At 45.5% G+C, this 25,155-nt stretch overlaps 1 protein-coding gene across 3 annotated transcripts in view; it reads right to left on the bottom strand.

Moving 5' to 3' along the window:
• tenm4 (teneurin transmembrane protein 4) overlaps window positions 1-25,155 on the bottom strand; it is a 969,538-nt gene that overhangs the window by 18,558 nt on the left and 925,825 nt on the right. For all 3 annotated transcript variants that reach the window (XM_070892063.1, XM_070892064.1, XM_070892065.1), the window contains 3 exons: window positions 19,184-19,480; window positions 16,175-17,786; window positions 11,906-12,048 (listed from right to left, as the gene is read on the bottom strand). In XM_070892063.1, the coding sequence (XP_070748164.1) occupies window positions 11,906-12,048; window positions 16,175-17,786; window positions 19,184-19,480 (2,052 nt within the window). The remainder of the gene's footprint in view (window positions 1-11,905; window positions 12,049-16,174; window positions 17,787-19,183; window positions 19,481-25,155) is intronic.

Below are 25,155 nucleotides of genomic sequence, written 5' to 3'. Positions count from 1 at the left end.
ATTGCCACCAGTTTGGTTGGCCCAATCAATATGTAGATTAAAGTCACCCATGATAACTGCTGTACCTTTATTGCATGCATTCCTAATTTCTTGTTTGATGCTGTCCCCAACCTTACTACAATTGTTTGGTGATCTGTACACACCTCCCACTAGCGTTTTCTGCCCCTTGGTATTCCGTAGCTCCACCCATACCGATTTCACATTATCCAAGCTAATGTCCTTTCTTACTATTGCATTAATTTCCTCTTTAACCAGCATTGCCACCCAACCTCCTTTTCCTTTCTTTCTATTCTGGTCGAATTCTTCATTAAGATGGAGAGTGACATAGTTAATTCAGAGACTCGGGTCCTGAATTTAAAGAAAGGAAACTTCAATGGTATGAGACGTGAATTGGTAGGATAGACTGGAGAATGATACTTAAAGTGTTGACGGCGGATAGGCAATGGCAGACATTTAAATATCACATGGATGAACTTCAACATCCATGTACATCCCTGTGTTGCGCAAGAATAAAAAAGTGAAGCTGGCTCAACCATGGCTAACAAGGGAAATTAGGCAAAGTGTTAAATCGAAGGAAGAGGCATATAAATTGGCCAGAAAAAGCAGCAAACCTGAGGACTGGGAGAAATTTAGAATTCAGCAGAGGAGGACTAAGGGTTTAATTAGGAGGGAGAAAGTAGAGTATGAGAGTAAGCTTGCAGGGAACATAAAAACTGACTGCAAATGCTTCTATAGATGTGTGAAGAAAAAAAGATTAGTGAAGACTAATATGGGTCCTTTGCAGTCAGCATCAGGGGAATTCATAATGGGGAACAAGGAAATGGCAGACCAATTGAACAAATACTTTGGTTCTGTCTTCACTAAGGAAGACACGAATAACCTCCCGTAAATACTAGGGGACCGAGGGTCTAGCGAGAACTTAGGGAAATCCTTATTAATCAGGAAATTGTGTTAGGGAAATTGAAGTGACTGAAGGTCAATAAATCTCCAGAGCCTGATAGTCTGCATCCCAGAGTACTTAAGGAAGTGGCCCGAGAAATAGTGGATGCATTGTTCGTCATTTTCCAACATTCTTTATACTCTGGTTCAGTTCATATGGATTGGAGGATAGCTAATGTAACCCCACTTTTTAAAAAAGGAGGAAGAGAGAAAACAGGGAATTATCGACTGGTTAGCCTGACATCAGTAGTGGGGAAAATGTTGGAATCAATTATTAAAGATGTAATAACAGTGCATTTGGAAAGCAGTGACAGTATTGGTCGAAGTCAACATGGATTTATGAAAGGGAAATCATGCTTGATAAATCTGCTAGAGTTTTTTTGGGGTGTAACTAGTAGAGTGGATAAGGGAGAACCAGTGGATGTGGTGTATTTGGACTTTCAAAAGGCTTTTGACAAGGTCCCTCAAGAGATTTGTGTGCAAAATTATGGCACATGGTATTGGGGGTAATGTATTGATGTGGATAGAGAACTGGTTGGCAGACAGGAAGCAAAGAGTGGGAATAAATGAATCCTTTTCAGAATGGCAGGCAGTGACCAGTGGGGTGCTGCAGGGTTCACTGCTGGGACCCCAGCTATTTACAATATACATTAATGATTTAGACGAAGGAATTGAATGTAATATCTCCAAGTTTGCAGATGACACTAAGCTGGGTGGCAGTGTGAGCTGCGAGGAGGATGTTAGGAGGCTGCAGGGGGACTTGGACAAGTTAGGTGAATGGGCAAGTGCATGGCAGAAGCAGTATAATGTGGATAAGTGTGAGGTTATCCACTTCGGTGGCAAAAACAGGAAGGCAGATTATTATCTGAATGGTGACAGATTAGTAAAAGGGGAGATGCAACGAGACCTGGGTGTCATGGTACATCAGTCTTTGAAGTTTCGCATGCATGTGCAGCAAGCGGTAAAGGCGGCAAATGGCATGCTGGCCTTCATAGCGAGGGGATTTGAGTATAGGAGCAGAGAGGTTTTACTGCAGTTGTACAAGGCCTTGGTGAGACCACACCTTGAGTACTGTGTGCAGTGTTGCTCTCCTAATCTGAGGAAGAACATTCTTGCTATTGAGGGAGTGCAGCGAAGGTTTACCAGACTGATTTCCGGGATGGCAGGACTGACATTTGAAGAAAGACTGGATCGACTAGGCTTATATTCACTGGAATTTAGAAGAATGAGAGAGGATCTCATAGAAACATATAAAATTCTGATGGGATTGGACATGTTAGAGGCAAGAAGCATGTTCCCAATGTTGGGAAAGTCCCGAACCAGGGGTCACAGTCTAAGGATAAGGGGTAAGCCATTTTAAACCGAGATGCGCAGAAACGTCTTCACCCAGAGAATTGTGAACCTGTGGAATTCTCTACCACAGAAAGTTGTTGAGGTCAGTTCATTAGATATATTCAAAAGGGAGTTAGATGTGGCCCTTATGGCTAAAGGGATCAAGGGATATGGAGAGAAAGCAGGAATGGAGTACTGAAGTTGCATGATTAGCCATGATCATATTGAATGGTGGTGCAGGCTTGAAGGGCCGAATGGCCTACTCCTGCACCTACTTTCTATGTTTCTATATTTCCATGTTTAACTGAAATGACGATATTAAAATAAATGTGTACAAATATTAGTGACAATCATAGAAATTTAGAATAACTTGGAAATAATTACTTAAATTATACTATTAGACCAGGGACTGAGTAGTTCTGGGGAATAAAGGGTGACTGGAAAGACACTGCCAGAATCTACAGCTGAATAAATTATGCAAAAAAGGAGTGGAGGTTGGAGAGGATGACAGTGATGGGATTATTACACAAAAGAAATAAATGGCGAATGTACTCGCACTGGATTGTACGAGTTAGTAGTTCCAATAATCATAGAATAAATACCATATTCAGTGGCATATTAAGTGCCTTGTTTTACCATGTTAAAGGCATTATACAAATGCAAGTTGTTGTTGTTGTTTTCCATCAAATAATCTCGACATAACTGTTCAGAAATTCCCAAGAGTAATTTACTGGTTGCTTCTAAAAGATTTTTAGGGTAATTTGACCCTCACTCGATGGAAGTGCAGGTTGTAGAATTAGCCCCATAATATTATCAATTGAGATCCTATCTGAGAGTGTCAGTGATTTACCCTATAGTATCATGGAAACAGCACATGAGAAGGTCACTTGGCCCACCTTGTCTGTGCTGGAGCTAACTCTTCAACTGAAGCAATCTATTCTAATCTCATTTGGCAAAGTCATTCGGCTGGGCAGTTCTAATTACACATTCCAGAGAAACTGCTGGGTGTGTCTTATTCTCCAAAGAGACTAATCAGCAATCAGACCTTGTGATCAAGTGAACCCAATCAGAGCTTTTCGGTGTTACAAGTAAGTGCGTCCTTTTCCTGCCTTTCCCCCACATCCTTTTATTTTTGTCCTTCTCAGATACAGTCCCCACCATTTAAAGCAGGCACATTGGTGCTAATGCAATTTGCCCACTGACATGTTGGATGGTTTAAAGGGATAGTGCTATTACTATTGAACAAGATTGTAACTATTGAAGCTGTAACCCCACACCACTTAGAAAGGATTAAGTACACAACATAATTGGAATTCAACAAGATGCTATTTATTTATGGATCAAAGGAGGCAGACAAAAAGCAGGAATCTATAGACCAGTTAGCCTAACAACTGTCGTTGGGAAAATGCTGGAGTCCATTATTAAGGAAGCAGTAGCGGGACATTTGGAAAAGCATGATTCAATCAAGCAGAGTCAGAATGGTTTTATGAAAGAGAAATCATGTTTGACAAATTTGATGGAGTTCTTTGAGGATGTAGCGAGCAGGTTGGATAAGGGGGAACCAGTGGATGTGGTGTATTTAGATTTACAGAAGGCATTCGATAAGGTGCCACACAAGAGGTTACTGCACAAGATAAAAGCTCACGGAGTTGGGGGTAGTATATTAGCACGAATAGAAGATTGGCTAACTAACAGAAAAGAGAGAGTCGGGATCAATGGGTTATTTTCCGGTTGGCAAACAGTGACTAGTGGGGTGCCACAGGGGTCGGTGCTGGGTCCTCAACTATTTACAATCTATATTAATGACTTGGATGAAGGGACTGAGTGTAATGTAGCCAAGTGATGATACAAAGAAGGGTGGGAAAACAAATTGTGAGGAGGACACAAAAAATCTGCAAAGGGATATAGAAAGGTTAAGTGAGTGGGCAAAAATTTGGCAGATGGAGTATAATTTGGGAAAATGTGAGGTTATCCACTTTGGCAGAAATAATAGAAAAGCAAATTATAATTTAAATGGAGAAAAATTGCAAAGTGCTGCAGTACAGAGAGACCTGGGGGTCCTTGTGCATGAAACACAAAAAGTTAGTTTGCAGGTACAACAAGTAATCAGGAAGGCAAATGGAATGTTGGCCTTTATTGCAAGGGTCATAAAATATAAAAGCAGAGAAGTCCTGCTACAACTGTTCAGGCAATTGGCGAGGCGACATCTGGAGTACTGTGTACAGTTTTGGTCTCCGTATTTAAAGGAAGGATATACTTGCATTGGAGGCTGTTCAGAAAAGGTTCACTAGATTGATTCCGGAGATGAGGGGGTTGACTTATGAGGATAGGTTGAGTAGGTTGGCCCTATACACATTGGAGTTCAGAAGAATGAGAGGTAATTTGTAATACAGATTGAGGGTGAGGAAGTAGTGTCTCAAACGAGCGTACTATGCTTAAACAAAGGGGACTACAGTGGGATGAGGGCAGAGTTGGCTAAAGTAGACTGGAAACACAGACTAAACGGTGACACAATTGAGGAACAGTGGAGGACTTTTAAGGAGCTCTTTCACAGTGCTCAACAAAAATATATTCCCGTGAAAAAGAAGGGCGGTAAGAGAAGGGATAACCAGCCGTGGATAACCAAGGAAATAAAGGAGAGTATCAAATTAAAAACCAATGTGTATAAGGTGGCCAAGGTTAGTGGGAAACTAGAAGATTGGGAAAATTTTAAATGACAGCAAAGAATGACTAAGAAAGCAATAAAGAAAGGAAAGATAGATTACGAAAGTAAACTTGCGCAAAACATAAAAACAGATAGTAAAAGCTTTTACAGATATATAAAACGGAAAAGAGTGACTAAAGTAAATGTTGGTCCCTTAGAAGATGAGAAGGGGGATTTAATAATGGGAAATGTGGAAATGGCTGAGACCTTAAACAATTATTTTGCTTCGGTCTTCACAGAGGAAAATGCAAAAACCATGCCAAAAATTGCTGATCACAGGAATGTGGGAAGGGAGGACCTTGAGACAATCACTATCACTAGGGGGGTAGTGCTGGACAGGCTAATGGGACTCAAGGTAGACAAATCCCCTGGTCCTGATGAAATGCATCCCAGGGTATTAAAAGAGATGGCGGAAGTTATAGCAGATGCATTCGGTATAATCTACGAAAATTCTCTGGACTCTGGGGAGGTACCAGCGGATTGGAAAGCAGCTAATGTAAAGCCTCTGTTTAAAAAAAGGGGGCAAACAAAAGGCAGGTAACTATAGGCCAGTTAGTTTAACATCTGGAGTTGGGAAAATGCTTGAAGCTATCATTAAGGAAGAAATAGCGGGACATCTAGATAGGAATAGTGCAATCAAGGAGACGCAACATGGATTCATGAAGGGGAAATCATGTTTAACTAATTTACTGGAATTCTTTGAGGATATAACGAGCATGGTGGATAGAGGTGTACCGATGGATGTGGAGTATTTAGATTTCCAAAAGGCATTCGATAAGGTGCCACACAAAAGGTTACTGCAGAAAATAAAGGTACGCGGAGTCAGAGGAAATGTATTAGCATGGATATGGAATTGGCTGGTTAACAGAAAGCAGAGAGTCGGGATAAATGGGTCCTTTTCCGGTTGGAAATCGGTGGTTAGTGGTGTGCCGCAGGGATCGGTGCTGGGACCACAACTGTTTACAATATACATAGATGACCTAGAAGAGGGGACAGAGTGTAGTGTAACAAAATTTGCAGATGACACAAAGATTAGTGGGAAAGCGGGTTGTGTAGAGGACACAGAGAGGCTGCAAAGAGATTTAGATAGGTTAAGCAAATGGGCTAAGGTTTGGCAGATGGAATACAATGTCGGAAAGTGTGAGGTCATCCACTTTGGAAAAAAACAGTAAAAGGGAATATTATTTGAATGGGGAGAAATTACAACATGCTGTGGTGCAGAGGGACCTGGGGGTCTTGTGCATGAAACTCTTTTGAGTTTACCTGAAAAAAAACATAAACATTAAACTGTGCCACCCGCCTGGGTGACACAGCAGACATTTTCAAGGCCCCTTTTTTTTCCTTTTTTTGGGTTTTTTTTTGGGCGCTAAAATCACATTTTTCCAAGTGACCCCTATAAAAGGGGAGGGGGACACTAAAAGCACCGGCAATTAAAACAAAATTAAACTTTAAAACTTAAAATCAAATTAAAATTTGGTTGCCAGGTGTGATGATGCACTCCAGTCCCTCCGGTGCCCACCTCTCGCGGAAGGCCTCGAGCGTACCGGTGGACACCGCGTGCTCCATCTGCAAGGACACCCTGGACCGGATGTAAGAGCGGAAGAGAGGCAGGCAGTCAGGTTGAACGACCCCCTCGACCGCCCGCTGCCTGGACCGGCTGATGGCACCCTTGGCCGTGCCCAGGAGCAGTCCTATGAGGAGGCCTTCGGACCTACCCGCTCCCCTCCGCACAGGGTGCCCAAAGATCAGGAGAGTGGGACTGAAGTGCAGCCAGAATTTCAGGAGCAGCCCCTTCATATAATGGAACAGGGGCTGCAGCCTCGTGCATTCAATAAAAACATGGAACACTGACTCCTCCAGACCGCAAAATTGCAGGCGGCCTGGGAGTCCGTGAACCGGCTTAAAAATTTGTTGCACGGCACTGCTCCGTGCACCACCCTGAAGGCCAAGTCCCCGATGAATAGTGGGAGGACCCCTGCGTACAGTGCCCTCCATCGGGGACCCCCGCCTCCTCCGGACGGCAAGATGGTACGCCATGGCGTGTCCGGACGGCAGGCGAGGATGGCAAAGTTGAGAGTGTGCAGGAGCAGCCCGTACAAGAAACCCCATCGCGCGGAACTGAAAGGCATGGAGGGGATTTCCCCGAGGCGGCTCAAGTTGTGAGGCGCCGGCCCCCGAGGAAGGTTCCGGGGTTTGGCGCCGATGAAGAATTCCGTCCGGACGGGGGTCAGTTCGGACGGGATCTCCCCACGTGCTTGAGCCTCCTCGATGCACCTAACGGAGTCAGGGCCCAGAGCTGTTTTTAGCGACTCGATGGCATCGGCCGCGTGGCGGACGTTGGCAGAATTTAGGCGCCGCGCCAGCGTGTCTGGCGCCATCCAGCCCGCTCCTCCGCCATCAAGCAGGTCCCTGACCCTGGTCACCTCACCAGCCACAGCCCTCTCTTCCGACCGCCACATAAAACCTCGGTCGTGGAGGTACGGATTCCCGAGCAGCGGCTCCTGCAGAACAGCCGCCACTCCAGCCGGCGGAGAGCTGCGCTTGGTGGAGACTTTGTTCCAGACCCTAATGAGGTCCCTGTAAAAGACAGGCAGCTCCCGGAGGGCGGTCCTGGCACCCCCCGAGTTCACAAACAGGAGCTGCGTGTCATAGTTGAGGTCGCGCTGCTGGCGGAAGAAGTACGTCGCCAGAGCGCACCACCTAGGAGGGGGCTCGACATAAAGGTATCTCTGCAGGGTCTGAAGACGGAAAGTCGCGAGCTGGGCGCTGACGCACACCAACGACTGACCGCCCTCCTCAAGCGGGAGACTCAAGACCGCAGCAGAGACCCAGTGCTTCCTGTTGTTCCAGAAGAAGTCCACCAGCTTCTTCTGTATCTTGGCGACAAACGCAGGGGGAGGGGTCAAAGTGACCAGCCGGTACCACAACATTGCGGCCACCAGCTGGTTTATGACTAGCGCTCGACCCCTGTAGGACAGCACTCGGAGCAGTCCTGTCCAGCGCCCTAGGCGAGCGGCGACCTTGGCCTCCAGCGTCTTGTGCATGAAACTCTTTTTGGAGTTCACCTGCAAAAACATAAAACATTGAACCGTGCCACCCGACCTGGGTGACACACCAGACATTTACAAGGCCCTTTTTTCCTTTTTTTGGTTTTTTTTTGTGTTTTTCATTTTTTTTTTGGTTTTTTTTGGGGCGCTAAAATCACATTTTTCCAGTGCCCCCTATAAAAGGAGAGGGGGACACTAAAAGCACCGGCAATTAAAACAAATTAAACTTTAAAACGTAAAATCAAATTAAAATTTGGTTGCTGGGCGTGATGATGCACTCCAGTCCCTCCGGTGCCCACCTCTCGCGGAAGGCCGCGAGCGTACCGGTGGACACCGCGTGCTCCATCTCCAAGGACACCCTGGACCGGATGTAAGAGCGGAAGAGAGGCTGGCAGTCAGGTTGAACGACCCCCTCGACCGCCCGCTGCCTGGACCGGCTGATGGCACCCTTGGCCGTGCCCAGGAGCAGTCCTACGAGGAGGCCTTCGGACCTACCCACTCCCCTCTGCACAGGGTGCCCAAAGATCAGGAGAGTGGGACTGAAGTGCAGCCAGAATTTCAGGAGCAGCCCCTTCATATAATGGAACAGGGGCTGCAACCTCGTGCACTCAATAAAAACATGGAACACGGACTCCTCCAGACCGCAGAAATTGCAGGCGGCCTGGGAGTCCGTGAACCGGCTTAAAAATTTATTGCACGGCACTGCTCCGTGCACCACCCTCCAGGCCAAGTCCCCGATGAATAGTGGGAGGACCCCTGCGTAGAGTGCCCTCCATCGGGGACCCCCGCCTCCTCCGGACGGCAAGATGGTACGCCACGGCGTGTCCGGACGGCAGGCGAGGATGGCAAAGTTGAGAGTGTGCAGGAGCAGCCCGTACAAGAAACCCCTTCGCGCGGAACTGAAAGGCACGGAGGGGATTTCCCCGAGGCTGCTCAAGTTGTGAGGCGCCGGCCCCCGAGGGAGGTTCCGGGGTTTGGCCGCCGATGAGGAATTCCGTCCGGACGGGGGTCAGTTCGGACGGGATCTCCCCACGTGCTTGAGCCTCCTCGATGCACCTAACGGAGTCAGGGCCCAGAGCTGTTTTTAGCGACTCGATGGCATCGGCCGCGTGGCGGACGTTGGCAGAATTTAGGCGCCGCGCCAGCGTGTCTGGCGCCATCCAGCCCGCTCCTCCGCCATCGAGCAGGTCCCTGACCCTGGTCACCTCACCAGCCACAGCCCTCTCTTCCGACCGCCACATAAAACCTCGGTCGTGGAGGTACGGATTCCCGAGCAGCGGCTCCTGCAGGACAGCCGCCACTCCAGCCGGCGGAGAGCTGCGCTTGGTGGAGACTTTGTTCCAGACCCTGATGAGGTCCCTGTAAAAGACAGGCAGCTCCCGGAGGGCGGTCCTGGCACCCCCCGAGTTCACAAACAGGAGCTGTGTGTCATAGTTGAGGTCGCGCTGCTGGCGGAAGAAGTACGTCGCCAGAGCGCACCACCTAGGAGGGGGCTCGACGTAAAGGTATCTCTGCAGGGTCTGAAGACGGAAAGTCGCGAGCTGGGCGCTGACGCACACCAACGACTGACCGCCCTCCTCAAGCGGGAGACTCAAGACCGCAGCAGAGACCCAGTGCTTCCTGTTGTTCCAGAAGAAGTCCACCAGCTTCTTCTGTATCTTGGCGACAAACGCAGGGGGAGGGGTCAAAGTGACCAGCCGGTACCACAACATTACGGCCACCAGCTGGTTTATGACTAGCGCTCGACCCCTGTAGGACAGCACTCGGAGCAGTCCTGTCCAGCGCCCTAGGCGAGCGGCGACCTTGGCCTCCAGCGTCTTGTGCATGAATCCCAAAAAGTTAGTTTGCAGGTGCAGCAGGTAATCAGGAAGGCAAATGGAATGTTGGCCTTCATTGCGAGAGAGATGGAGTACAAAAGCAGGGAGGTCCTGCTGCAACTGTATAGGGTATTGGTGAGGCCGCACCTGGAGTACTGCGTGCAGTTTTGGTCACCTTACTTAAGGAAGGATATACCAGCTTTGGAGGGGGTACAGAGACGACTCACTAGGCTGATTCCAGAGATGAGGGGGTTACCTTATGATGATAGATTGAGTAGACTGGGTCTTTACTCATTGGAGTTCAGAAGGATGAGGGGCGATCTTATAGAAACATTTAAAATAATGAAAGGGACAGACAAGATAGAGGCAGAGAGGTTGTTTCCACTGGCCGGGGATACTAGAACTAGGGGGCACAGCCTCAAAATACGGGGGAGCCAATTTAAAACCGAGTTGAGAAGGAATTTCTTCTCCCAGAGGGTTGTGAATCTGTGGAATTCTCTGCCCAAGGAAGCAGTTGAGGCTAGCTCATTCAAAGTATTCAAATCACAGATAGATAGATTTTTAACCAATAAGGGAATTAAGGGTTATGGTGAGCGGGCAGGTAAGTGGAGCTGAGTCCACGGCCAGATCAGCCATGATCTTGCTGAATGGCGGAGCAGGCTCGAGGGGCTAGATGGCCTACTCCTGTTCTTAATTCTTACGTTCTTATGTTCTTATTATCTTATTGAAACTGATAATAATGAGAGGCTGGACAAGGTGGATGCAGAATGTATATTTCCACTCATAGGGGAAACTAAAAGTAGGGGACATAGTCTTAGAATAAGGCAAAGCCCATTTAAAACCGAGATGAGGAGAAATTTCTTCTCTGAGAGTTGTAAATCTATGGAATTTTCTGCCGCAGAGAGCTGTGGAGGCTGGGTCATTGACTATATTTAAGGCGGAGATATACAGATTTTTGAGCAACAAGGGAGTAAAGGGTTATGGGGAGAGGGCAGGGAGTTGAACTGAGTGCATGATCAGATCAGCCATGATCTTCTTGAATGGTGAAGCAGGCTCGAGGGTCCAAATGGCCTACTCCTGCTCCCATTTCTTATGTTTTTATGTTTGTTATTGCAGTCAGTGCTGAGTCGTGCAAGCTGTAACCTGACACCAGTTCGAGGGGATTAAGTATAAATGGGAATTACACCTTAACGAGGTGTGAACTAACGAGTAAACACCTCTTTCTGCCTGAAATACAGGGAGCACTTAAGATGTTGGAAGCTGCAAGTTTATAATTGACAATAATGGAAATGATAATTGGTTAGTGCTTTTTGGCTGATTTAAATGATTGCACAATTTAAACATGGGTGGCTTAAGTGATGGGGACTGCAGTTACTTAATTAGTTCCCTTTTAAGTTATCATCTCTGCCTCAATAGCCAATTTTGGTCAAGGTACTGCATTCCATGTCCAACAACCCTCGATCTGATAATGTTGTTCCTCTATTTATAACTCTGAGTCAATGCCTCTTGTTGCATGAGGATTATTGGAGCCATTTTCTACTGTCTCTGGAAAATACCTGAAGTTTTGTATTTGAAGATGTAAGTTCAAATCAACTCACACTGGCTGCAGCCTAAAACAATCAACTCAGGCCAATATGAGGCTGGATGAAGGGTCCTTCATTGCAAATGCACCTAATAAAGCACACTCTCTACTGTATATGGGACCTTTATAGAAAGTTGGACAGTTTCATTTTGTCCACACAACACAGGTAGATCTGGTAAAGGAACTGTGGGATTGGCTGAGTATTAAGCAATGTTCCCTGTAAGCTGCACTTTGCTCTGCGCAGCCTGTTTCTTTTAATGCGTGGGCCATTTAAATTTCTGCACATGCGCATATTTACAATGTAAAAGCCAGTGAGTGGCATGGGACCTTTCAGTTTGCTATGCGGCAACGCACCTTAGCAGGAACATTGGTCTCAAGGTATTAATAGGAACCTGAATGTTTATATATGCCATAAAATAATGCTGGTTTCCTGCCCTCTCACGATCTCACAGTCTTCTAAAGGACAACAATGAGGGGTTGTTACCTTGGTGTTGTCCCACTGTTGAGTTTTCATCTGAGTGTTGTGAAGCTCATAGGAAGATTCCATTGAAGAAGTTTCTGGTTTTGGATATCCTGGGATCACATTGTGCAGCTGGAATCCAAATGTCAGCAGCCAACTGTTCACATCTGTGAAATACAGAAGAGTAATATCATGTTCAAACTCTTACTTCAGTTGTATTTGCATACCAGCATCAGGTAACTGTTAACCTTTATTGCAGAGATAGCACAAAGAATTAGATGATCATTAGTACCTTTCAGCAGAGTTGTAAAATGTAGAAAAGCATTTAAAATAGGATGTGTCTATTTGTACTAACTAAAATGCAGCCATTTCTCTGATTGGCTAGTGGGGTGCCGCAGGGATCAGAGCTGGGACCCCAACTATTTACAATCTATATTAACGACTTGGAAGAAGGGACTGAGTGTAACGTAGCCAAGTTTGCTGACGATATAAAGATGGGAGTAAAAGCAATGTGTGAGGAGGACACAAAAAATTTGCAAAAGGACATAGACAGGCTAAATGAGTGGGCAAAAGTTTAGCAGACGGAGTATAATGTTGGAAAGTGTGCGGTCATGCACTTTGGCAGAAAAAATGAAAGAGCAAGTTTTTATTTAAATGGAGAAAGATTGCAAAATGCTGCAGTACAGCGGGACTTGGGGGTACTTGTGCATGAAACACAAAAGGATAGTATGCAGGTACAGCAAGTGATCAGGAAGGCCAATGGAATCTTGGCCTTAAGGGGATTTGAATATAAAAGCAGGGAAGTCTTGCTACAGCTATACAGGGTATTGGTGAGGGCACACCTGGAATACTGCGTGCAGTTTTGGTTTCCATATGTACGAAAGGATATACTTGCTTTGGAGGCAGTTCAGAGAAGGTTCACTAGATTGATTCCGGAGATGAGGGGGTTGACTTATGAGGAAATATTGAGTAGGTTGGGCCTCTACTCATTGGAATTCAGAAGAATGAGAGGTGATCTTATCGAAACGTATAAGATTATGAGGGGGCTTGACAAGGTGGATGCAGAGAGGATGTTTGCATTGATGGGGAGACTAGAACTGGAGGGCATGATCTTAGAATAAGGGGCCTCCCATTTAACACTGAGATGAGGAGAAATTTCTTCTTTCAGAGGGTTGTAAATCTGTGGAATTTGTTGCCTCAGAGAGCTGTGGAAGCTGGGACATTTAAGAAACTCTCTATTTCTGTCTTAAATTTATTCAAAGATGGGATAAGGGGTTATGGGGAGCGGGCAGGGAAGAGAAGCTGAGTCCATGATCAGATCAGCTATGATCTTATTGAATGGCGGAGCAGGCTTGAGGGGCCGTATGACCTACTCCTGCTCCTATTTCTTATGTTCTTATGGCTCTCCAGACCGATTGCTGATTGGTCCCCTTGGAGGATAAGCCACACCCTGAAGTTCCTCTGGAATGTGTATCTGGAACCACCCAGCCCAATTTCCAATTTGTAATTTGATCCAAATTTGACTTCAGAAGCCACAAGGATAGATCTCTCCAAAAGCCATCAAGTTCCAGCCGAAATCCCTCACCCCAGCATAAGTGCCTCTCTCCACCAGCTGAAGACCCTTAACCCAGCACGTGTGCTGCCTCCCACAGCTGAAGTCCCTTACCCCAGTGTAAGTGCATCCCTCCGCCAGCTGAAGACCGTTACCACAACAATCCCTCCGCCAGCGGAAGACCCTTACCCAAGCTTACCTTTTACCCACCCCCCCCCCCCCATAGATGGGGCATTGTGTGCATATTGTTAACATGTTTATTGGGTATGAAGTGAATAGTGACAGTGTCGGGACTTCTGGATTTCATCCACCCCAACGATGTCCCTTGTAATACACGCACTGAGCTTGCATGCACCAGGGGGTAGGAAGAATGTGATCAGTCTTCTCCAAGTTCCCTCTCTCCCCTCCAATCCTCCGCCACCTGTGTTTCTCTCTTTACCCCCCTCCACCCCTCCCCAGGCTCTCTCTCTTCCCCCTCCCCCCCAAGCTCTCTCTCATCTCCCCCAAGCTCTCTTTCCCCCACAAGCTCCCTCTCTCTCTCTGCCCCTCCAAACTCTCTCTACCCCCCCTCCCAAGTGCTCTTCTCCTCCCACAATGCTCCCTCCCCCTATGCTCTCTCTCTCTGCCCCCCCCCCCCTTCCAGGCTCTTGCTCCTCTCCCCCAACCTCTTTTCCCTCCCCCAAGCTCGCTCTCTCTCTTCCCCCCCTCCAAATTCTCTTCTCCCTCCGCAATGCTCCCTCCCCACCGCCCCATGCTCTCTCCCCCCAAGCTCGCTCTCTCTGCCTTCTCTCCAGTTCTCCACCCCCCGCAAGCTCTCTCTCCCCCCTCTGCCTCCCAGCTCTTTCCTCCCCTAAGCTCTCTCTCTTCCCCCCCCCCCCCGCCTCCCCTTCCCAAGGTCTCTGTTGCTCTTTCTCTCCCCCCCCGCCCCCCAAACTCGCTCTCCCTGCCTCCCACTCCCCCCGGCGCTGCGGGAGGCTCGGGGCCCGCTCAGGGGTCGGGACCCGGGGCCCGCTCAAGGCTTGGCAGATGCGTTCGGTTGCTCGGACCTCGGGGCTGCTGCTGGATGGATCGGTGGCAACGTGAAGTTGGACGCATGCGCAGAAGGGAGACTTTGTACAAATAGTTACTACATACTGGTTTGTATGTGCTATATTAAATGGCATATAACAGCAGTTTCCAATTTGGTGAGGGTGGTATTTTTCAATTTTAGTTTTAGAAACAACTTGCATTTCTAAAGTGCTCTTCACATATAGGGAGATACATTAAGGAAAAAACAGTGAATGGCATAGAGAATGGACGGAAAGGAAAATGATGTTTAGCGCTGCAGACCAAAGGCAAGCTTGAAGAGAAGGGCACTGAGGAGATTTTTGATGGCAGGAAGAAGGCTGTATGACAGAGAGAATTAAGCATGGAGCTCTATGAGACAGAAGATGAACAGTTGAGCAAGCAGCCACCAATGCTGCAGTGGGAGGAGTGGATGTCAAGGAGATGCCTGGTGTTAAAAGGAGCAGAGGGTGCATGAAAGGATGTGGATTTCAAGGCAACGCAAGAGAAGTGATTTCAAATTGCAGGGTGTGCAATTTTCTGCCATTTTTCAACAACTTCCTGGCTGGAACTGGTGGGAAATCAGTTGGTGGGATTTAAATGAGAGCGTTAAACTACTTCAGGACTTGCTTCTGGAGCAGTGGGTGAGTTTCTAACTCACACTGCTACTCACTCACAGAAAATTGGTCTGGAGTAAAAATCGGGTCATCATAATTTGAAAGAAAATATAGCAGACCAGCATAGTAATTAACCTCACACACATTTCTGCCACAACCAAATTCAACTGATGGTGTTAGCTAACAAGTTAGCATTTTTTTTTACCATTCATTTTAAAGCTTTGCTACTAAAATATTTTATGTAAAAGCAAGGATGACCCTAAAAGCTCATTGCATAATAATTATATAATTGGCATTGTAAACATTACACATGTTCATGACAAGCATATTTTAAATGCAAAATCTATTGTTTTCTACATTATCTTTAATTTCCTCGAGGTAACTGCAGAATAAAGAAGTTCCAATCTAATGTTGTATTGCTTTGGTACTATCACTAAGTTGCTTGTATCAAAGTTACCAGCCATTTGGAAGTAATGACTGTCATGTTAAGTGAATGTCCAAAGCCTTACAATGATTGAACACCAATCATGACGTCTTTATTAAAGATTATGCATGAAAACTGGGACTGTTGCAGAAAATCGTTTTTCTTTAGTTACTTACATTGCAGTTGAACTGATCTTTTTAACAGAACACAATTTGCTGTACATCTTTGTATTTTCCTGCAATTCCTTTAATATTAGCATTTCTTTCTTGTTAGAATCTACCCTGATGCAGCAAAGTTATATTAAAATTTTGGGAGTTAATTTTGGTCCCTTAACGTAAAGGATAGGATGCAAATTTGTCCCACAGTTCCCTGACAAAAAAGTATGTTTCTTGTAAAACCTGTACATTTTACAAATTATTTTCAATCAGGAGTTTCATTTCATTCCAGCGTATTGGAGAACCCCATCAGCTTGCTTTATTGAATTCATTGGAGGGCACGGATTAGACTTGCTTTCGTGTACAGAAAGGTAATGGAAATGTTTGCTTCATCCATCAGCTCTTTAAGGATTATCAATGTGGCAGCTATCTACATGAAACAGAACACATAATTGCTAAAATATTAATGTACATAAAGAAAAACAATTCAATCTTTCTTACCTGTCATGTAACATTTGATATCCTGCATGTTGCTGATTGGATTGTTATTTTTAAACATATACAAATTAAAAGGTACAAGATTGCCACTGAGGTGATTCCAGACATCATGATCAGGTGCTGTCCATCTTCCAGAAAGTTCATCATAATCTCGCCGTCCAAAGTGTATTAGTTTGGTGAGGGGATCATACAAGCCACCATGATAGCCTACAATGAGTTGAAAGGCTGGATTTGTGTCCATATAAATCTCTCCATAAGCAGTATAAGTGATTTGTTTGATCATTAAACCAGTCCCACTGAATACAGCCAATGGGGTTCCTGTATTATCACAGGCAACATAGAACTCATCACCACTGCTAATTTCCATAGCAAAAAGGTGCCCTTGAAGGTCATAATATAGGGACGCTATCTCAGAACTTGTATGATTATACATGTGTGTGACTCTTGTAGGGTTACTCAGATCTGCATAGAAGAATTGTAAGTACATCCCATAGCTGGTTCTACTCGAAACCCTTCTTCCAACTCCATCATATCGATAGTGCACTCTCCAACCATTTGTTTTACTATATGCTTTGGTAAGAAGTCCAGCTGAATTGTACTCCAAGATAACATTACCTCTCTGTCTTAAGAAACCATCCTCATCTACTTTGTACTGTACCTCTCCCAGACGAGTAATCCGATCTCTCAAGTCATACCTCAGTGGAGTCAGACGAGCACTATTGCCAGGACTTAGCAAATGGAGATTTCCATTTAGATCATAGCTGTAGCGCCATAGAGGTTTGTCATTCAAGGACACTGTCTGCAACTGCCCATCTGCATCATATTCATAAGCATACCTGGATGTATTGGCATAGGGACCAACCTTCAGTTCCCGCTTTACCACCCTACCCATGTTGTCATATTGCACCGTCATCCAATACATGAGCGATCTGAAAATTTCATACTGGACTTCTTTCACCCGTCCATAAGCATCAAAATGTTTAGTGTGAGTCATGACTGCCGTAGTGATGATCTGATTAATGTCGTAATAAATGACACCAAATTTTCCAAATTGTTCAATTTTCCCAGAGACATCATCATATCGATATAAATCAATCGGTAAAGGTGTCTCATTGATTACAGCTTGCATACTGGTAACCCGGAAACTGTTGTCATAGTTATAATCAAAGCGAGCATTCACCATTCCTTCCTCACTGAACCGAAAGATCTGTCTGTCAATAAGAGGGCCGATTTGCCTGAAACGTATAGTGCAGGTGAAGCCTTCATTCTGCAAATTGACAGTCTTAAGCATGCCAGCTGTTTCATCATAAGTGTAGCCAATCCTAGTGGTATCATAAAGGATTTCAGAGAGCTTGGCCAGCTTGCCATACTTGTAAAGCACACGACGTCCAGTTCCCAGGTATGAAGTCTGCAACAGCTGATCGTCCTCTGTGAAGTCTTGAATCACAGACGCATTGCCCTCAGGCGGTTTGTAAATGTTCCTGTAATATCCCACAGAACGAATGGTTTCCAGATTTTGCTGAGCCACATTTGGCATTGTCACAGAAGACAGTCGATCATTTTTATCAAATTCAAAGATGTACTGCCTTTGACTATGTAGAAGCAGCACCGAAGACTATGAGAAACAGAAGAAATAACATTTTATGGCTACTTATTTGTGCACCATGATTTGCACGAAATCCATTAACTATTTCATCTATTTGCATGAATCTACATCAATCTACATGGACAGGTTAATTAATTACAATGTACAGTATATTCAATTTCATGGCACCTTAATTCTGTAGCTAAATCTAAACAGATGCTTAGAGTACAGCCCCAATGAAACTAATCTAATCATAAAACATGTTAGCATTGTAAATAGAGCATGGTAGCTGGATTTGAACCACATCCGTGCACCACATGCAGTTGTCCAATTGGGCACATTGTAACAAAACAATTTAGTTTCAGATGCAATGTAGTTGGTGCACTGTATCATAGAATAGTTTTCTTTACAACATATGACAACACAGTTGAAAACAGAAATTCAAGTGCCACTTAAGAAATAAAACGCAATTCAAAACAAGAATAATTAGGTGCTCAGTTGATGCATACAGATTTCATCCTTTCCCACCTCCTACATGTTGAGAGGCAGAGGCACCTAATTACATTTGGAATTTTGTGGCATGATTTGCCACATTCCATCATTCTAATAAATAGCTAATTTTTGGCATGGCTCATCAGATATCTGTTACAGTGTCATGACTGAAATGGATTTATGCCATTAAAAACAGAGGCCATTTCACTGTATGAAGCAAGAACTTTAAAAATGGTTCTAAAGCAACACCAACTGAAATGGCTGGTTTCTGGCAGCAGCACCTTAGGTAGCACATTTTTACTGCCATTTCATACTGGAAATGTAATGCATCTTGGCAGATTTGAGGAGAAAAGAGGAGAATATGATGCAAACCCAATTCTACCAGTGAAAAATGACATTGCAAATTATGTTCACAAAGTGTACCTTTTGCACCTTGCTAAAGCACAACATAGATAACAAGTCATTGCTTGCGTAGCACTGAGGACTAAAAGATCCAAAACTGGTGCCAGCATATAAAATATAGAACCAGAATCATAGTGCGTTTTAAATACGGGGAATATATTTCCAATTTTCCTATGTTATTTTAAATGTTTCATTTATAAAAGATACCCACACTACAGTTTACCCATGACCAAAATAATAAACACTAAACGATTAAGTCTGATTAAGAAAAGGTTAAGCTTACAGGTCTTCAGTACCTTATCAGTGACTCTACACACATTAATGAATGTGTTGTGCCTCAGTGACCTCACTTTACTGTTCATGTTACTTTTGACTCAGCATTCACAATGTCCTATTGCGCAAAGTTCCAGTTGTCAAATCCCAATAGATTTGTTAACCTCTTATATAAAAGAGAGTAACTAACTCATTTTTCTCAAAAATATACATCATGTGTGAAGAAAAGGAACTTAGAGAGAGGCATATTACTGTGGCACCTTTTCAAGGTAAGTGTAGCTCCATGACTTTCCATCTGCAAAGGTTCTGGATACAATCCTGCCAGCCTGGTCATAGTCAATCCTTTCCGACATGGTACCTCTCTGGATACCTGCTACCAGACCAGCCGAAGAATATGTCACATTCACCCCATTTAGTCTGCTGCTTGGAGACCACAGAGTAGGTCGGCCAACCTGATCATACAGGATTCGGAGGGTGAACTTACGATGATCATCGTATATTTTTTCTGTTCTGGTTACACGATCAAAATCCAGAGAGAGCAGATTTCGGCTATGGACCTGGAAAAATAAATGGAAAATATTTAAAACAAGCTAAAATATTCATGAATAGGGGTTATCAACAAAATTTGGTGCAGATCTGTGAGCCTGTTTTTTGACTGCAGATATTTTGCTTTGTTTTTTTTACTCTTATTCCCCACAGCATCTATACACAAATATTGTCCTATTTAGCTATTTAAAAAAAAATTCTGCAATGTTCCATTTTACTCCTCCTCTGTTGAAGGCATCGAGTCTAATATTTCTGCTTTAAAGCCCTGTGTGCGCTAATACATGGGGTGCAAGGAGCAGAAAAAGTGGCGGAGCTTGGTTATGCTGGGTCACTGCTGATTTTGCTCATGGTTGGAAGAAGCTCCCACCTGAAAGAGGTGGGTGGTTTGTTAAGAAAGAATTTGCATTTATAGAGTGCTCATCACATCCTCAGGATGTCTCAAAGTGCTTCACAACCAATGAAATACCTTTGAAGCGCAGACACTGTTGTTTCGTAGGTAAACATGGCAGCCAATTTGCATACAGCAATGAGATGAATGACGAGTTAATCCATTTTGTTGACATTGTTTAAAGAGGAATGTTGGCAGGATAACAGAACTAATTGCTCTTTTCTGAGCAAGTGCCATGGGACTTTTTATAGTCATATGAGCAGGCAGATAAGACTTTGGGCTAGAAATTACATTGCGCCCCGTTTGAAGTGATAACTTTTGCGGGAGTGCAAAAGTATCGGTGGGCATTACACAATTGATTTTGATGTGAACTTTCAATTTAGCACTCCAAGAGGGATCATCATCATAGGCAGTCCCTCGGAATCAAGGAAGACTTACTTCCACTCTTAGAATGAGTCCTTAGGTGGCTGTACAGTCCAATACGAGAGCCACAGTCCCTGCCACAGGTGGGACAAACAGTCGTTGAGGGAAGGGGTGGATGGGACTGGTTTGCTGCACGTTCTTTCCACTGCCTGCGCTTGTTTTCTGCATGCACTCGGTGATGAGGCTCAGGTGTTCAGCGCTCTCCCGGATGCACTTCCTCCACTTAGGGCGATCTTTGGCCAGGGACTCCCAGGTGTTGGTGGGGATGTTGCACTTTATCAGGGAGGCTTTGAGAGTGTCCTTGTAATGATTCCTCTGTCCACCTTTGGCTTGTTTGCCATGAAGGAGTTCCGAGTAGAGCGCTTGCTTTGGGAGTTTCATGTCTGGCATGCGGAGCTGATCAAATGTGGTCAGTGCTTCAATTCTGGGGATGTTGGCCTGGTCAAGGACATTAAGGTTGGTGCGTCTGTCCTCCCAGGGGATTTGTAGGATCTTGCGGAGACATGGTTGGTGGTATTTTTCCAGTGACTTGAGGTGTCTACTGTACATGGTCCATGTCTCTGAACCATACAGGAGGGCGGGTATTACTACAGCCTTATAGACCATGAGCTTGGTGGCAGATTTGAGGGCCTGGTCTTGGAACACTTGAACAAGATGGAGGTGTGAATGTATAAAAATGTATAGAGACATTCAAGTTGAGAACGTGGGAATTGTATAGGGACAGTATAAGCTAACAAACAATTCATGGAGGAATAGCCATGACATCTCAGACTCGAGACTGCGAAATGTTACAACACTAACACATATTGAAAGAAAACCCACAGCTTGCAGAAAAACCTCAAGGTCTTATTAAATCATGTTATTAACCTGAAACATTGACAGAAGGTCTTTGTTTAAAATCGGACCATGCTTGGGTCGGCTTATGAGTGGACAAAGGGAAGGAGGGATCAAAAGAGATGGGTTGAGCTGGGATGTCACTCTAGTCCTATCTTGTTATCTTTTGCCGAAAATGTATAACCATCATGCCTTGACAATGTAACGTCACTTATCCGTAGGGAGTGTGTACGCTCTATCGAGAGTACATCTTCTGTCTGATAAGTCTTGCCGGCCGGTAAAATAAAGACTGCTTTGTTGAAAGCACAATAGGTATTCGACTCAGTAATTTTACTGAACCAGATTGATGAAAAGAATCTACATTTACAGAGGTGGAGCACTAAATCAAGTGCTACCACTTTCCTTAGAGTACTAAAGGGAGCAAGAGAGGCGGTATCGGCAGAGCACTGCACTGCTGGTTTCACAGGCTTTTTCCCTCCTTTGGAGGGAAGGGCCAATGCTACTGTCAGTGAAGGCTAAAACTGGGAATGATCGTCGACGGCACCCACGATACGTGCATAACAGTCCCAAGCACCCGCGATATGCGCATAGCACCCCCAAGCACTCTAAGAGAGTGCAGGCCTGATGAATCGTGCACTGAAAAAAAATGAAAACTCAGCAATATGAGGATATTCTTAAATTTCGGCCTACCTGACCACCACTGCCTTTAATTATCGCTCCCTAAGCAGCCAGCCAAGGTCTCAACATCCCCAGCAGCTGCCATTGTTGACACCCGGCAATGCTGCAGGGGGTGGAAGCGACTTTTACACGCGGGGTGATAAGGGGTCGTTGTGCACCGGATGGTGTCACGATCTCCGGGGGTGCAGGAGATTGAGGTGGTACGTTTTAGCGCCAGCGCTAACCCGCCATGGAAGTTTGCGGCATCAGTAATTTTATGGCGCCTGGTTGGTAAGCCCTTAGCGCCCTGTTATCGCCCCCCCCCCCACCCCCGGAGGCATTAACTGGAGGTGCAAAGGAGGCCAAGTTCTCCCCCTTAGTTTAACATCTCATCTTAAAGATGGTACTTCCAATAATTGCCATGTAGAATTTTGGGGCCCACCCGTTTGAGGAAAAGCTGAGCAGAACTTGGGCTTATAAGCAAATTAAGTACTTGCAATTGTACTTGGCTATTGCTGTGATTAAGGTACTTCCTAATGCTAAGAATCATTCCAGTTAGGTACTAACCTTTGCTGAAACTCTTCCTTTAAACCTGCAGCTTTCCCAGCAGAGGCCAAGGAGAAGGCTGTCCATGGCTTTAGAATTATGGGACACAGAACTCATGGATACTTACCTGAAAGGGATACTTGAGGACCAGCACAGCTACACACTGGTTCTGAGGTCAGTCTCCAAGGACGCGTGACAACTGACTGGCGTGACTAGAGTCTCTACAACCCCTATTTGTGGCAACATCAGAGAGGCTTCTTCTTCATTGAAAGACATCATTGGAGTGTGTGCCAACTTTTTTAGTATTTGTGACAGATCCCCACCTAAGAAACAACCAAGGCCTAGTTGGTGCCTCCTTCTGCATGGAAGCACAGATTGAAACTCTGATGGTGGGAGGAGAGAAAATTGGGTTCCTGACCCTGGAGGCCAGGATGCAGGCTGCTGTCTCAAGAACTTTCAAGATTGGATAGATGCCATTAAACTAGCTATTCCTGCTGATCAATGGGCACAAAGATCCAGGGCCCAGTGTGATAGCAATGTCTGGAATAAATGTGCCTGATGCTGCCATTTTCAGGACAGTATAATATAATAGGCATCTGGCCTTCCATCTCAGCACACCACACCATTGGCACATAGGAAGAAACACGAGACTGGAAAGCCGGAAACCCCTTAAAACTGGATGGCTCTATCTCACTGCTGCCTTGTTGTGAAACCAAACTGGATGGATTCCCAAGTTCTGCAGAAAGTGTGTCAGTCACCTGATGGCTGTCACCCTAGCTGATAGCACAGCAGCAGCACAGAGTGCAAAGGTAAGAGTTTGGTAAGTGGGAGAGTTCGAGCAAGTGGGAGCGGGAGGCGTTGCCTTGTCTTGTTTTCCCCACCAGTGCTGACTCCCCGACCTGGGTGGAAAAGAAAACGAAGTGTGACTTCACAGCCAAGAGGGTAAGTGATTGGCTGGTTGATTAGTGAGTAGTTTTTCTTTTTTCCTTATCTTGTCAGTAAGAAACCTTTGGCATTGTTGCCAAATTAGGTTATTTTAAGGGTTAAGTCATGGCAGGAGAGCCCAGACCCATGTCATGCTCCTCCTGTGCCATGTGGGAAATCAGGGACGCTTCCAGTGTCCCAGAAAACTGTGTGTGCAGGAAGTGTATCCAGCTGCAGCTCCTGTTAGACCGCATGACAGCACTGGAGCTGTGGATGGATTCACTCTGGAGCATGCGCGATGCTGAGGATGTTGTGGATAGCACATTTAGTGAGATGTTCACACCGCAGGTAAAGGTTACAAAGGCAGATAGGCAACGGGTGACCATCAGGCAGAGCAGGAGTAGGAAGGCAATGCAGGAGTCCCCTGCAGTTATCTCCCTCCAAAACAGATACACCACTTTGGATATTGTTGGGGAAGATGGCTCACCAGGGGAGGGCAGCAGCAGACAAGGTCATGGCAACGTGGGTGGCTCTGCTACACAGAAGGGCAGGAAGAAGAGTGGAAGAGCTATGGTGGTAGGGGATTCTATTGTAAGGGGAATAGATACGCGTTTCTGCGGCCGCAATCATGACTCCAGGATGGTATGTTGCCTCCCTGGTGCAAGGGTCAAGGATGTCTCGGAGCGGCTGCAGGGCATTCTGGAGGAGGAGGGTGAACAGCCAGTTATCGTGTTGCATATGGGTACCAACGATATAGGTAAAAAGTGGGATGAGGTCCTACAAGCTGAATTTAGGAACCTAGGAGTTAAATTAAAAAGTAGGACCTCAAAGGTAGCAATCTCAAGATTGCTACCAGTGCCATGTGCTAGTCATAGTAGAAATAGCAGTATAGCCAAGATGAATACGTGGCTTGAGGAGTGGTGCAAGAGGGAGGGATTCAAATTCCTGGGACATTGGAACCAGTTCTGGGGAGATGGGACCAGTACAAACCGGACCGTCTGCACTTGGGCAGGACCGGAACCAATGTCCTAGGGGGAGTGTTTGCGAGTGCTGTTGGGGAGGGGTTAAACTAATATGGCAGGGGGATGGGAACCTATGCAGGGAGACAGAGGGAAATACAATTGGGGCAGAAGCAAAAGATAGAAAGGAGAATAGCAAAAGTGGAGGGAAGAGAAACCCAAGGCAAAAATCAAAAAGGGCCACATTACAGCAAAATTCTAAAGGGACAAAGAGTATTAAAAAGACAAACCTGAAAGCTCTGTGACTCAAGGCGAGGAGTATTCGTAATAAGGTGGATGAATTAACTGCAGAGGAAGCTATTAACGATTATGATATAATTGGGATTACGGACACATGGCTCCGGGGTGACCAAGGCTGGGAACTCAACATCCAGGGGTATTCAACATTCAGGAAGGATAGACAGAAAGGAAAAGGAGGTGGAGTAGTGTTGCTGGTTAAAGAGGAAATTAACGCAATAGTAAGAAAGAACATTAGCTTGGATGATGTGGAATCTGTATGGGTAGCGCTGCGGAATACCAAGGGGCAGAAAACGCTAGTGGGGAGTTGTGTACAGACCACCAAACAATAAGAGTGAGGTTGGGGATGGCATCAAACAAGAAATTAGGGATGCGTGCAATAAAGGTACAGCAGTTATCATGGGCGACTTTAATCTACAAATAGATTGGGCTAACCAAGCTGGTAGCAATGCGGAGGAGGAGGATTTCCTGGAGTGTATTAGGGATGGCTTTCGAGACCAACATGTCAAGGAACCAACTGGAGAGCTGGCCATCCTGGACTGAACATGAGAATTAGGAACAGGAGTAGGCCATCTAGCCCCTCGAGCCTGCTCCGCCATTCAACAAGATCATGGCTGATCTGGCCGTGGACTCCGCTCCACTTACCCACCCGCTCCCC

This window comes from Pristiophorus japonicus, chromosome 10, assembly GCF_044704955.1.
Source record: "Pristiophorus japonicus isolate sPriJap1 chromosome 10, sPriJap1.hap1, whole genome shotgun sequence".
In the NCBI taxonomy this organism is placed as follows: Eukaryota; Metazoa; Chordata; class Chondrichthyes; family Pristiophoridae; genus Pristiophorus; species Pristiophorus japonicus.
This window is presented reverse-complemented; position numbering and strand designations above follow the sequence as displayed.